Raw genomic sequence first — 13,786 nt, 5'->3', positions numbered from 1 at the left:
GGGGGGGGGGGGGGGGCGCGGGCGGGGGAGGGGCGCGGGCGGGGGGCGGGGCCGGGCCCGCAACGGCCGCCCCCCCGCGGCCGCGGCACTCACAGGTGACGATGGGCTTGTTCTCCATGGTGTAGATCACCGGCGGCTGCGGCGCCTCAGGGGCGTCCATGGGCGTCCGCCGTCACCGGCCCGGCCCCCCGCGCCCCATGGGCAGCCCCGAGGCCGCGCCGGGCCAGCCCGAGCCTGAGCGGCGCCGCGACAGGGAGGCCCGCCCGGCCGCGCGAGGCAGCTCCGGAGCCGGCCGCCCGCCGCCGCCGCCCGCCGCCCGCCGGCCGCACCACTTCCGGCCCCGGCACCGCCGCGCTACCGCTTCCGGGGCGCGCGGCTTAAAGGGGAGGCCTCCCGGCGGCGCGCCGGCGCTGTCCTCCGACAGAAACGCGGGGGCGGGGCCGGGGGCGGGGCCGGGGGCGGGGCCGGGGCAGGCAGGCGGGGCTCGCGCGTGGACCTCGGAGCGGAGGTCCCGCGCCGACCGTGGAGAGGGCTGCGGCCCGGAAGCCCCGGGGGACGTCTCCACCCGCCCCAGCACCTGGCCACCCGGAGCACGGCCGCTGCCCACCGTGCAGATCCCCCGAGACGCGGGGTCCGGGCTGCCGGGCGGCAGCCGCCCGGGTCACTGGCAGCACACAGACAGGGGCGCGACCCGGGACGCGGGTGGAGTCACCGACCGCACGTGGACCCGGGGATGCCCGCGGGGGTCACCGATAGCAACCCAGAGGAACCCTGGACACTGGTGTGACCCTGAGAAGCGCTCACAGCAGAGGGACCCTGGGACCGCCCTAGGGTCCCTAAGGAGGGGCACGTGGACAGTGGCCTGGCAGTGGCTCGCCTCGTGGGTCCCCTCACCCAGAATGTAGCTTTCGGCAGGTTCGTCAGACTCCAGCGCCGCAGGGAAAGCCGGGGTTCCAGCATGATTCCCGCTGCGGGACGGAACGGAACGGCAGCTACTCCTGCCAGACGGCCGGCTTGCGGTCTTCTTGCTACACTGGGTTTAGCTGGAATGTTGCTGCCACAGAGTACAGCAAGATTACTGACCTTCCGCCTGCAGCCAAAGATCCCACAGCGCCTCAGGTACTCCTCTGGGCTCCCCGACCCTCCCAGGGAGTTGGAATGACTGCCTCCTTCTGAATGTCCACATCAGGGTGCGGCACTCGTGTTAGCACTAGCTCCGTGTGTCAGGGACAACTGCTGAATGCTCGAACTGTGGGACTGTGCCTTCCACTTGGGTCCTGAGCCCTCCCCCAGACCCAACCACACGGGACCTTCCCCCCACGGAATGGGCGTGTTGTGGGAATGCCACAAAATCAAGCCCCACTTTAATGCACGTAAGTTCCCTGTGTAAGGAAAGTCGTTTTGGGGTAACATCTGCAGATGAAGTAACGTGACCGTATGCGTGAAATAGTTTGAACAGAGCTGCCAAGTGTGTGTGCATTGCACAGCACGTGCACTGCAGCCGGGTGAGGACATGAAGAGCGGCGTTTCTGACACGGGAGGCTGTGAGGCACGGCCGGAGAAGGAACCAAGGAGCGGTGCAGAGCCAGAGTCAGCCTGGGGGTTCCCTGTAAGTCCTTGGCCTCGGCTGGGCTCAGCAGGTGTAGAATGAGACTCCATGGGGCTTACTGGAAATTGACTGTGACAGAGTCAAGCGTGGCACAAAGACTAGAGGTTGAGCAGGGCCAGTGGAAAGATCTCACTGATGCCTCACTAACTCCCAGGACATTCCGCCGAGACCCCAGATGGAGGACCTTGTGCCCCGGGGGTCTGCCCACTTTATCCGTGAAGGCCAGGAGGAATATTTTCGGCTTTGCAGGTCATATACCGTTTCAGTCTTAGATTTTTCTTTGGGACTTTTAGAAAAACAATTATTTAAAAATATAAAAACCATCCTTAGCTCAAGGGCCAAATGAAAACAGGGCATGGCCCTGATGTGGCCAGGAGCCATACATAGGTTGCCAACCCCTGCCCTAAAATAGGGTCGATGCTACACCAATCTTAAAACAGTGCAAGGCAAAGCCTTGACAAGATGTGCAAGACAGACAGCACTCAGATTTGAATCTTGACAAGCTGGTGGACACTTTGGACATTCCTCAGATCCAACCTAACAAAAAGCCTAAAACTAAGCCTACACAAAGTAGGTGAAAAAGATAGTAGTTGAACTGCCAGCAAGAACAGAAGTCCAGACTCTTCTGTAGAAGATGATCCATGGTCTCTACGACTCGTGATTCACCAATGCCCAACATATGCTAAAAAATTACTACACCTCGAAACCAGAAAGTGTAAACCATAATCAAGAAACAACGTCGTCAGTAGTAACCAGCCTCTGGATGGCCCAGATACTGTGTTCACAGAGTAAGACTATAAAGCTCCCACAGTAAACTCAAAGAATTAAGGAGAAGTATGCACCTAATGAATAAAGACGGGGACACACAGCAGAGTAAGAGACGTATCAGAATAATTGAATGGAACATCTGGAACTCAAAAGCATGGTTACTGAAATGAGAATTTCACCCCATCGGCTTAACAACAGGTTGGAGAGGAGACTCCGCATCAGTAGACACCAGGGAAAGACAAAATAAGGTAACTGTGACCTATCACTTCATGTCTACTCAAGTAGCCAAAATAAACAAACACTTTTTAAATGTTCAGTTTTGTTTTTTTGTTTTTTGTTTTTTTTGAAAGAGCACATATGAGTGTCAGAGGACAGGGCAGCGAAAGGGAGAGAGAGAAATCTCAAGCCGACTCCTTACTGAGCTCGGATCCCAACTCGGGGCTCGATCCAATGACCTGAGATCATGACCTGAGCCCAAGTCAGGAGTCGGACGCTTCACTGCCAGAGCCACCCAGGCACCTCCAAAATAAAAATGTTTTAAAACCTGCCAATACCAAGTGTAGACTCGCAGGGCAGACCTCCACACGGCTTCCTGTCCTCCCGGAGACATAACTCAGAGACTCGGGGAACACAGACACTAAGGAGTCTCCCTGATGACCACAGACACCATGTCCTGGCCACGTGCCTGGCTCTGGCTTGGAAGAAGCCTTTTTTTTTTTTTTTTTCTTGTTCTACAGTTCTAGGAAGTACTTTTTTTTTTTTTAAGGAAGTACTTTTTTTGTAGTACAGTTGACACACAAGGTTACATTAGTTTCCAATGTACAAAGTAACAATTCTGTCCTTGGGGCTGGGCTCCCCGCAGTGCAGCTACCACCAGTCACCACTCAGCCACAGTGTCATTGACATATTCCCCATGCTGTGCCTTTATTCCCCAGAATTACTCCATAACCGGAGCACCTCCCACTCCCCTCCCCCCATTTTGCCCATCCCCCCCACACCTCCTCCCTATGGAGAACAGTAGGGAGGTTCCTTGAAAAGTAAACATAGAATGACCATAGGATCTGATAATCCCACTAGGTATTTGCCCAAAGAAAGTGAAAACACGAGTTTGAAAAGATAGGTGCACCCCAGTGTTTATTTTAGCAATATTTACAATAGGCGAGATATGGAAGTTTCCTTTCTGGAGGGGAGGGAGGGGAGGGCGAAGCTCTCCTGCTCCACTGCAGCCAGCCTCCGGCTGGGGAGCCGTCAGGGGACTCCTCCTGGGCTCTTTTCCCTCCAGCAGACCTATCAGAACTTTTTTATCACATGGGAATTTAGAAAATGCTGGAATTCAGCACAAATACTGGTTTAGCAATTCCTTTTAATAATGGCAAACATGATGCTATTTCTATTAATCAATATCTGTTCTTTCTCTAGATCTTTGTCTCCTGAGACAGCATTTGCTTTTTTTAAAGGTTGCGGGAACTTGGGCCCAAATGATCTTTCCTGGTAGCCCATTGCACCATCTCTAAGCTCCAAAGAGCCTGTTACATAAGGTATGGGGCTATTGCAGGTGGAGTGGCTCCCAGGAAGGTCCACAGCATTTGCTCTGTCCTACCGCTCAGTCCCCTCCGCAGAGATGGGCCGAAGGAACAGCCAGCCAGCAAGCAATGTTCATAGCAGGCTGATATGTAATAGCCACAGACGGGAAATGACCCAGATGTCCCCTGATGGGTGACCAGTTAAACACACAGCCACCCCATAGGACACTACACGGCAATCAGAAGGAACAGGCTGCTGGCAGGCGCATGTGGGTGGGCTCGAGAGAACGGGGCTGGATGAAGAAATCCCGCCGCAAAACGTCACATGCTCTGTGACTCTGTTACAGAATACTCTTGAAATGACAAAATCACAAAGCTGGAAAACAACGGGTTCAGGAGAGGGTGTGGGGTAAGCAGGGAAAGGGGCTGAAGAATCCCAGTGGGGACGGATCGTGCTGCATCATCTGGGCTACATGAATGTCCCCGTCCCCATGGAGGCGGGCACTGGAGCTCTGCCACCTGTCACCTCTGGGGAGAAAACCTACAATTTTTACAATTACACTTGCAACTTACAATTGCACTCAAAATAAAAGTTTAATTAAAAACCTAACTGATGGGGCGCCTGGGTGCCTCAATGGGTTAAAGCCTCTGCCTTCGGCTCAGGTCATGATCTCAGTGTCCCGGGATCGAGCCCTGCATTGGGCTCTCCGCTCAGCAGGGAGCCTGCTTCTCCCTCTCTCTCTCTCTGCTCTTTCTCTCTCTCAAAGTAAAATAAATAAACATCTTTAAAAAACAAAACTCAATTGACTTTAAAATACTAATGCTCGAGTCTCCACAAAGAGCCCACAGGGGAGCCATGTGATGCTGTGAACGGTTCGCCGCACGCCCACTCCTCTGTGGTGGGGCTTCGCGCACTGACGGGGTGAGGAGCTTCTCCTGGGGCCGGGCTGCGCTGGGCAGGCAGTCTGGCCCCCGCCGCTGGGTCGCAGGTTTCTCTGCACACACCGAGCTGTCTAGGAATTAGATCCCTGGTTGGGCAAACAGTCCACCGTCCACCAAAGAAAAGAAGATGTAGGAACAATTCTGCAGACGAAAAATCCACCTCGGGAGCAATCGAAGAAATGTCATGCAGACGTTTTTCCCTCCTAAACTAACAAACCCCTGGTGTGGGGTGGGGGCAGAGGCTGTTGGTGAGGGTAAAACCAACAGCCTGGTGTGCTGGGGGTGGGGGGGGGGTCATAGACTCCCCAAGGCCACCTCACTATAAAGCCGTGATCAGGGCCCACCCTTTGACCTTGCAGCTGCCCTTCTGGCTCTCTTTAAGGAAAAAGTCTCTCCCCAGCCCAGGGGGGATAGAACACCTGCTATTACCATCCAGTTAACACGGGGCGCTGGGGGGACGGTGGGTAGAAGAGCAGAGCTGGGGTGCACCAGGGCCCCCGCCCCTCCAGGCCACAGCCGCTGTCCTTGTGCGTCGCTGGCACAAAGAACACCCTCCCCACATCCGTGTGCACGGACCTCTTCCCTGGTTTGCCTCTGCATCATGTAACTCAAATAATTAGGGATAATGAAGCCAGACCTGGCACTGAGGATGACATTTCCGGACGTTCTGCTCAGTGCTCCTATGTTTAGCTCGGTTGCCTTCTCTCCTGGCTTCCTGGCAGCCTGGCTTCCCGCTTTCTCCTTTCAAGCTGCGGTTATCCCCTGAGAGGCTTGTCTGGCACCTGTGTCCTGCTCAGTGGGGACGGGAGGCAGGGGTGAGAGGGGCCACCTTGCTGGAGACTCTTGTCATTCTGGTATTCTCACGCCCGGGGGCTATCCCCTGCGCTGGGGGCAGAAGCCAGCTGTGGCCTGGCTTAGCCAAGGCTGGCACCTCCCGTGCCAGCCCCCAGCATGTCTAATGTCGGGCTGCGGGGGCAGGAGGGGCGGTGGGAGGCAAGTGCGGGTTCAGGGCTCGCCTCCAGAGGCACCAGAACCCAGCTGGAATCGCTGGGACCGGCGGCGTCAGCTAGCCCAGATTTCTGTGCGTCTCTTCTCACCGGGCCGCACAGCGTAACACTGTCCAATCACAGGGGCGCACCCAGACCCTAGCAGACAGGTTGAGGGGCCCCAGACCATACGCCCACAGTTCAGTCTCATCCGTGGCAGCTGGATGGCCTGGTTGCTGGTAGGGTCACCCCTCCAGGACTGGCTGGGGGCCCCGCGTTCCTGCCCCAGGCCCGGGACCTCCTCCGAGGCCCAGAGCGGGAAGTGCCAGGAAGTCGCCACCACCATCAGGGCCTCCCTTGAGGGTGGACAACGGCACAAACCTCCCTTTCTCCAAGCGCCCTGTGCACGGCTCCTGAGGGGCCCAGAGAGACGGCAGGACCAGTGACAGCCACTGCCTCTCCACGTCCTGCCCTTTCTCACCCTCCCCATGCCCTCCCACCTCTCTCTGGGGCCACCAGCAAGTAAGTCACCAGCCCTCGGCCCCTGAGTGCCCCCAGGATGCAGCCGGTCGGTAGGACAAGGTACGGCTCTACACACACCTGCCCTGCAACCACCCTGAGAGAGGCACACACGGCCACCCCCAGGTCTCAAACAGGGGCATCCATGGCCTGATTACCGAGAATCAATGATTCGTTTGCTTTTTGAAGAAGTGTTTAATTTAAGATTCGATTTAATTAACATAGAGCGTATGGTGAGTTTCAGAGGTGGAGCTCTGTGGTCCATCAGGCGCGTGCAGCACCCAGGCCATTCCACTCTGTGCCCTCGCCCACACACTAACTGCCCCAGATACTCTGCCCCAGAACTTGCCAGACTCAGAGAGTCACACGTACCAGACGCTTCATTGCAGACATTGAGGTCTTCATTGTTAGTAACAGAAAACCCAGCTTCTCCCCATCAGCTTGTAAATGAATTTGGAGGACTGCATCCCTAAACGGCTGCTGTGTGCCCAGCCCAGCTCTGGTCGGCCCGAAGGCCTCCCTCCAGGGGATGGGCCGGCTGTTCCTGGCAGACCCGGCCAGAGCTACGATGGCTTTAGGACCTGCTGACAGGGGGTCTGTTGGTGGGTGGCTCACCCTGCCCGGTTGCTCTCCCTGTGCCTCTTGCTCTCAGGCCCAAGGGCTTCTTCCTGGAGGCTCGGCAGTCGCCACAGACCCCGGAGCCCTCCCCATGCCCTCCTGCTTCTTCCTTTGCCGAGATCTCCCAGACCCACACGACCAGGGGAGAGGGTGAGGGGAGGGAGGCACACGATGTCCTGGAGATCCCAGCCCGAGCTCTTGTGCCTTTCTGGCTCTGGGGTGCAGTAAGGCTGCCCTTGTTAACAGGAGGAACAGTCTAGTCCAAGGCAGAACCAGGACAAAAAGCAACGGTATTCAAGGCTGAACACTGATGAGTAAAGTACTCGTGGGGGAGACCTTTCCAACCCAGCCACAGGGCAAGGGGACGCGAAGCAGCGTTGACTGTCCACTGAGCCCCCACAAGAGCCTCAGAGACATTCCAAACTGAAAGAATAATCCAGCCACATCTTCCAATCGTAACGCAACAATACCAGAAATTGATACCAAAATAAGGGCACCCAACAGCCTTTCTACGTGGAATCTACAAATTTTCTCAACAGCTCTTGGGTCAAAGGGCAACTACCGGCCAGAAGGTACAATTCGCCGGCACCAAGACAGTGGGAGCACAGTGCTGCGGGCCCCTGGCTCACGCCTTGTGGCAAACGCACGGCCTCGGATGCAAACATGCCAACGTATTTACAAGGGAGAGCAAAAAGCGAATGCATCACTGGCGTGGAAGGTTGGAAAACGAAACGCAAATCAAAGGCAGGAGAGCAGCCGTCACTGGTGGGGAGTCAGAGCCCGGGGACGCGTCGCCGGCGCAGCGGGAGTGGAGGACATGGGGAGAAGGTGCAAATACGCTGAGCATAACCACAGAAACGAGGACGAGTGGCTGCACGTGACCCATCTGTACTGATTTGATTTAAACAACTATTTGTTTAAAATAAATCTTAAAGTGAAATTTAATTTTCTAGGGAAAAAATGGAGTCCGGAAAATAAAGTCTAAACAGGTAATTTCCAAATCTTAGAGAAAGTTGTTAAAGCTCTCCCTCCCCCCAAAACAGCCCCTAACTCCGACGACTTCCCAGGGAACGTCCACCCTCTCTAACCTACTCCCGAGCAGAGAAAAAGAGAGAGGGGGACCTGGGGGGCTCCATCGGTGAAGTGCCTGCCTTCGGCTCAGGTCATGATCGTAGGGTCCTGGGATTGAGCCCCGCATCGGGCTCTCTGCTCAGCGGGGAGCCTGCTTCTCCCTCTCTCTGCCTGCCTCTCTGCCTGCTTGTGATCTCTCTCTCTCTCTCTCTCTGTCTCAAATAAATAAAATCTTTTTTAAAAAAAAGAAAGAAAAAGGGAGAAAACTTACAACCCTTTTTCATTAAGGAAGTCTAGTATTAAAGCAAAACCTGATAGAGACTGCACAGAGAAAGAAATCCAGCAACCAAAATAACTTACAAGTATCAGTATGAGAGTCTTGAACTATGAGTGAGTAGAACCCGTCGGCGTGTGAAGACTAGCGTGTTCCAGACAGACTCTGCTGCCAAAGCAAACCGGCGAGTTCATGTTAGACAGTCTGCTCACGCGGCACATCAGGGGAAGAGATGGAAGAGAAAACGCTATGATCGTCTCTGTGAATTCAGAAAAGGCATTTGCCAAACTCAACAATCATTCTTGATTTTTAAAAATGCTTAATGAAATGACAACGATGGGTTCTTCCTCCGTACGTCAACATATGTAACGTTATAGTCGTATAATATCAGCCCAGGGGCAGTTCCATGCTTAACACCGAGGCTCGGGAGTTACTCCCTTAAAGGCAGAAACAAGACAGAGATCTTCGCATCACCAAGGCTGGGGAGGTGGGTGGACAGAGGGAGAAGCAGGCTCCCCGCTGACCAAGGAACCTGATGCGGGACTCGATCCTGAGACCCTGGGATCATGAACTGAGCCAAAGGCAGAGGCTGAACCAACTGAGCCATCCAGGTGCCCAAAGCATCCATTTTAAATAAGCACAAGTAATAAGAGAATTTAACGGGTTACCTATAATATTAGTATTATTCCACATTAATTAATTAGTACCCTTCGTCTACGTCTACAGTGATTGGTAGATAATGCGTGTGTGTGTGTGTGTGCGCACGCGCGTGTGGGTGTGCACGTGCATAAATACGAAAGATATGGGGGAGAGAACCCCATAAAGACAACAACAAAAAGAGAAAACGCTGGGGCATACGTGTAGCAAGTAATGTGTAAAGCACGTATGGGGAGAACCTTCAAAGTCCCCAAAGTCAGTTTGCCCAGGTGAAAGCATGAGCCATGCTCTGGGCTGGGTGTGAACGGTCAACCCTCCCCACGCTGGATTCTAAGTTTAATGCAATCCTTACAATCATTACTATCAACAGGCTAAGTTGTCCTCTGCCTAGAATGGCTCATTTCAGGAGTGATATCAGAAATAAAGAAAGTGTAGCCAGGAAAATTCTGGGAAGGAGGAGTCATGCTGACACTCTACGAGGCAGCTCTCGCTGAGAGCTGAACAACTAACTTGGGGTCGTGCGGACAGTGTCCTGCCCGCAGGGCAGCGGAACGACATCACAGGTGAGAAACAGACCTGAGTACACGTGGGGATTTAGCGTGTGATCAGGTTGGAACTTCAAGTGGAAGGTGAACGAGGACCTAAATGAAAGTCTTTGGGAAGTATTAGGAGAGCCCAGGACTGAGACGTGGAATAAAGAAGTAGAAGTTTTGTCCTGTTCTTGCTCAGCTATTTTCGGGAGTAGGGGTGCGTTAGTTCAACGAGACTAGACCTTTCTGCCCATTTATCCCCACCAACGCCCCGGCTCCCTGCATAGCAGGACGCTTCTGTTTCAGCACAGCGACGTACCCACCGGATCAAGTAGTGTTTCCCTGTGCTTGGGGGTTTACACGTGTGTAGCTCATTGAATCCCAGCTTATCCCCCACTTTACTGCTGTGGATCTCCTTATCAAATGGAATCAATGCTCATCTCATAGGGCGTTGGTGAGGCTTATCAGATATTTGAAAACAAGTCAACACGAAGACAGGCATTGAACACATTCTGTTGGGACAACTCAGTATCTAACTGGAAGACGATCCCGTTAAATCCACGCTCCTAACTCTGCCCCAGGATACCGCCCAGGGAGATCAAACATTTGCATGTAGAAAGCAAAGCCATGAAATTATTAGAAGAAAATACGGTGAACTCCTCTACCCCTGGAGTGGAGAAGGCCTTCCTATGATATGTCAAAATCCAGAGACCAAAGCATAAAGGAAGGACAAGTCTGGCCATAAAAATAGAAACATATGCCAGGAGAAAAACATCATAAACAAAGTCAAAAAATAAACAAGTAAAAAAGGGGGGGGAGTATACATTACAAAGAATGAAATCTTTGTAATAAACAATATATAAAGAGTTACTGCAAATCAAGAAGAAAAAAACCAACCCAATAAGAATAGGTAAAGACATGAGCCCCCCACCTCCGACTTCAGGTCAGATGCCAATAACAATCAGCAGGTCCCAGGGTTTCCTCCACTTCCAACCACCGGCTACAAATCAGGGCTCCCACGACCCCTTCTCTGGTTGGACTAATCTGCTAGAGCGACTCACAGATCTCAAGGAAACACATTTGTGGGCTCATCATATACTAAAGGATGTGATAAAGGGTGCAGGTGAACATCCAGATGGAGAGGTATATGGGGCGGGGCTGGGAGGGTCCAGAACACAGGAGCTTCTGTCCCGTGGAGTTGGGGTTCATCACCCTCTCTGTGGGGACCTGTGCAAGTTGCAGTGTGCCGCCGCTGAGCGCATGCATATCCCTGGGGGAGGGGGGAGGAGACACCTGCAGACAGGCCGGATGTTGGGGCTTCTCCCTGTGTCCGGGGCTATCGGGTGAGTGTGTTAAGTACTCAGAGAAATGAAATGGGCTGTTGAACCCCTCCTGTCATTTGAGAACGCTCCTGGGAAAGAGGTGACTGTTCTCATCGGAACTTTATGCGGAGATATCCGAACTAAACAGAACCAGCCGAGTCTGAGGGTCTTTACAATTCAGAGGTGCCTTCAGGACTTTCTTAAAACCAGGAAGGCCCTTTCCCTGGAGGTTGGGCCCCTGTGTCCCTGGGGGACGAGGCCTGAGGCTTGGTAACCATGGGAAGGGCTGCAAGCTGAGTCTTCTCAGGCCACGGTCCCTTGCACTTGAGGGTCCTGGGCCGTGGAAGCCCCCTGACTCCCTTGTGAGCCTGTTTGCTCTGGCCTCGGTTCTGCCACCGGAGGTCCAGCCCTGCGGGGCGGGGCGGGGAGGGGGGTGCTGTAGCACCTTCCGGAGTCAGCCGGCAGACACCCCCACGCTGGCCTGGCCAGGGCCTCCCGGGGGGCGCAGGAAAGCGCACACATTCCCATCCCCCGAGAGCCCGCGATGTTTGCAGGACCACGTGCAGGCCGCTGAGAGGCAGGTGGCCGGCTCCGGGGCCAGACGGTGGCCGTGACCTTGTCAGCCCGCTGAGCCAGGTTGGAGTGGACTCCTGTCGCAGGAGAACACCACCCCTACTCATCTAGGCCTCGGTTCCCAGAGTCTGCTGCGCGCTGCCCCGGCTGGACACGCAGACCCCCGAGGGTGGGCGTGCCTGGGAGCGGGTGGAGGCCCCGCCCACCGGGGGTGGAGGCTCTGCGCCAGGCACTGGGGTGCGCACAGCTTTCCTTCTGCGCGGGTCGCGGCGACGTCCTGCGGGAGAGCAGACCCCGCGCAGCTGGGGCAGCCGCGGAGCCGGGGAGCTCTCCTCCTGGGAGCTGTGGCCCCAAGTCCGCTCAGCGTCCCGCACTCCGGGGCCCTTCGGGGTTGCAGGAGCCCAGTCCCGCGGTCCGAGCTGAGGCCGGCGCTCGCGGGGAGCCCGCTGGAGAACTGGGGGCGAGACGCGCCCCGCGTGGGTTACTGATGAGCAGAAAATGGGCAAACAGCGACCTGGGCCTTCCCAGCCGCAGGATTCGTGCTGATGCCAAAGGCCCAGAGCGGACCCAGCCTGCGACACAGCGCCCCGCGCGGGGGAGGGGCAGACTGAGGAGAAGCTGACTCCAGGCCTCCCTGAGCCCTTCCAGAGAGATCTTGGGGATCAATCCTCCCAGTGCAGAGCCGTGGTCATGCATTTTTAAGTGGCCATTAGTTGGGGCCATCTTCTAAGTGGGTTAGGTGGCCTTGGAGGCTCCGGCTGTGGGGCAGGAAGGCCCTGGGGTGGCGGGAGGTGGTTAGACCTCCACCGAGGATGGCCTCCAGGCAGATCCCCAGGTCCCCGCCAAGAACAGGACACTCTGCTTGTCTCACTCTGATACACGTCCCCAAATGACTTCTCAGGCCGGGCTGGGGAGACTAGCCTGAGCGTCTCCATGAGCGGCACTCGAGGCCTGGCGCCCTTGGGCCCCTAAACAGGATTTGACCTGGGGCCCCAAATGAACTGATCTCACTCCCTACACACTTGTGAATCTTAATTCTGCAATTTTAAAGTGAAATTTTAAAGTAAATTCTGCAAATTTAAAGTAAAGTAAATTTTAAAGATGCTACCGGTTGCTTCGTCTTGGGGTCCTCAAATTCCCCTTATTTTAATAGAATTTTAATTACAAGATGTTTCTCAGATGCGAATGAAAATGGCTTCAGCCGGTGAAGGGTTCCAGGCCCAACACTGACAGGTGTGCCCTCGGCCGTCTCGGAGCCTATTGCTGGGGCCTGTGTCACCCCGCAGCCGCTGTGCTGGAAGTCACACCCAGGACCTGGCTGTAAGCGTGAGGGTCTCCCGGTTTGCCCACGAGTAAGGGGTTTCGGGATGTGGGGACTCCAGGGCTAACACAGAGACGGTTTCGGGAAAACTGGATGATTGTTCACCTTAATCGAAAGGGAAACAGGGGCACCCAAGTGGCTCAGTGGGTTAAGCCTCTGCCTTCAGCTTGGGTCATGATCTCAGGGTCCTGGGATCGAGCCCTGCATCGGGGAGCGATGGGAGCCTGCTTCCTCTTCTCCCTCTGCCCGCCAGTCCTCCTGCTTGCGCTCTCTCTCTTTCTCTCTTTCTCTGAAAAATAAATAAATAAAACCTTAGGGGAAAAAATCGAAAGGGAAGGAGAGCTGCAATGGGCAGGCGACCTGTGCGAAGGACAAGCCCTAATTAGAATCAAACGGGACCTGAGACTCAGGGCGGTGGTGAAGTTTACTAGACAAGCCTGAGGGTCTTGAACTCCTCAGCCCCCCGACCTGGGGGCCGACAGGCGCAGCCTCCCTCCCCCCATAAGGGAAAGCACCCCCTCTTCCCTGGAGAGCCACAGAGACCTTCAGCTGGTCAGACGTCCCACGAGGTCCCCCCATCCTACTGGCCTCCACGCTCACAGAACTGCATCCTCCACCGAGGGTCCTGGGATTTTGGAGTGATGCTTCTGAGAGCTTAAAGGCATGTGAAAGCAGCCCCTGTGTGCTTCTGGCTCCCGGTAGCTGCCACGGGCCTTGCCATGGAGCAGCATGCGTGATCGGAACCGGCGCTCCCGGGCGAGGTACGACAAAGCCACTGGGCGGCACAGTTGGGCAGGAGTGTTTCACACGAGGGCAGCGGGGCAGCTGCGATCAAGCAGGGACAGGCTGGAGACCCACAGATGGAGGTCCACACCTTCCATCACCTGTGCCGCCCTCATGCCTGCCCCCCAGCACACACCTTGGCCTCATGGCGTGCCCGGCGCACCTGTCTGCAGAAAGAGCCTCACAGGTCTGATTCACAAGAGGCTCCACTTCATAGGGTGGTGCCAGCCATGGTTCCCCGGCGTTGTACCCCAGCCTGATCCACGTGTCTCCCCAGAGGCCCCTGGGGT

The 13,786-nt window shown here is 55.4% G+C and overlaps 1 protein-coding gene across 2 annotated transcripts in view; it reads right to left on the bottom strand.

Annotated features, from left to right (window-relative positions):
* Positions 1 to 243, bottom strand: part of TRAPPC10 (trafficking protein particle complex subunit 10) — a 78,067-nt gene extending 77,824 nt beyond the window's left edge. The window contains exon 1 of one of the 2 annotated variants that reach the window (XM_059392466.1): positions 94 to 243. In XM_059392466.1, the coding sequence (XP_059248449.1) occupies positions 94 to 160 (67 nt within the window). In that variant the 5' untranslated portion in view covers positions 161 to 243. The remainder of the gene's footprint in view (positions 1 to 93) is intronic. The other variant, XM_059392465.1, reaches the window with a different exon arrangement.
* Between the last annotated feature and the right edge of the window lie 13,543 nt (positions 244 to 13,786).

The sequence above is a fragment of the Mustela nigripes genome, chromosome 2 (genome assembly GCF_022355385.1).
Source record: "Mustela nigripes isolate SB6536 chromosome 2, MUSNIG.SB6536, whole genome shotgun sequence".
Classification (NCBI taxonomy): Eukaryota; Metazoa; Chordata; class Mammalia; order Carnivora; family Mustelidae; genus Mustela; species Mustela nigripes.
Note: the sequence above shows the minus strand (reverse complement) of the source record. Positions and strands in the feature narration are given on the sequence as shown.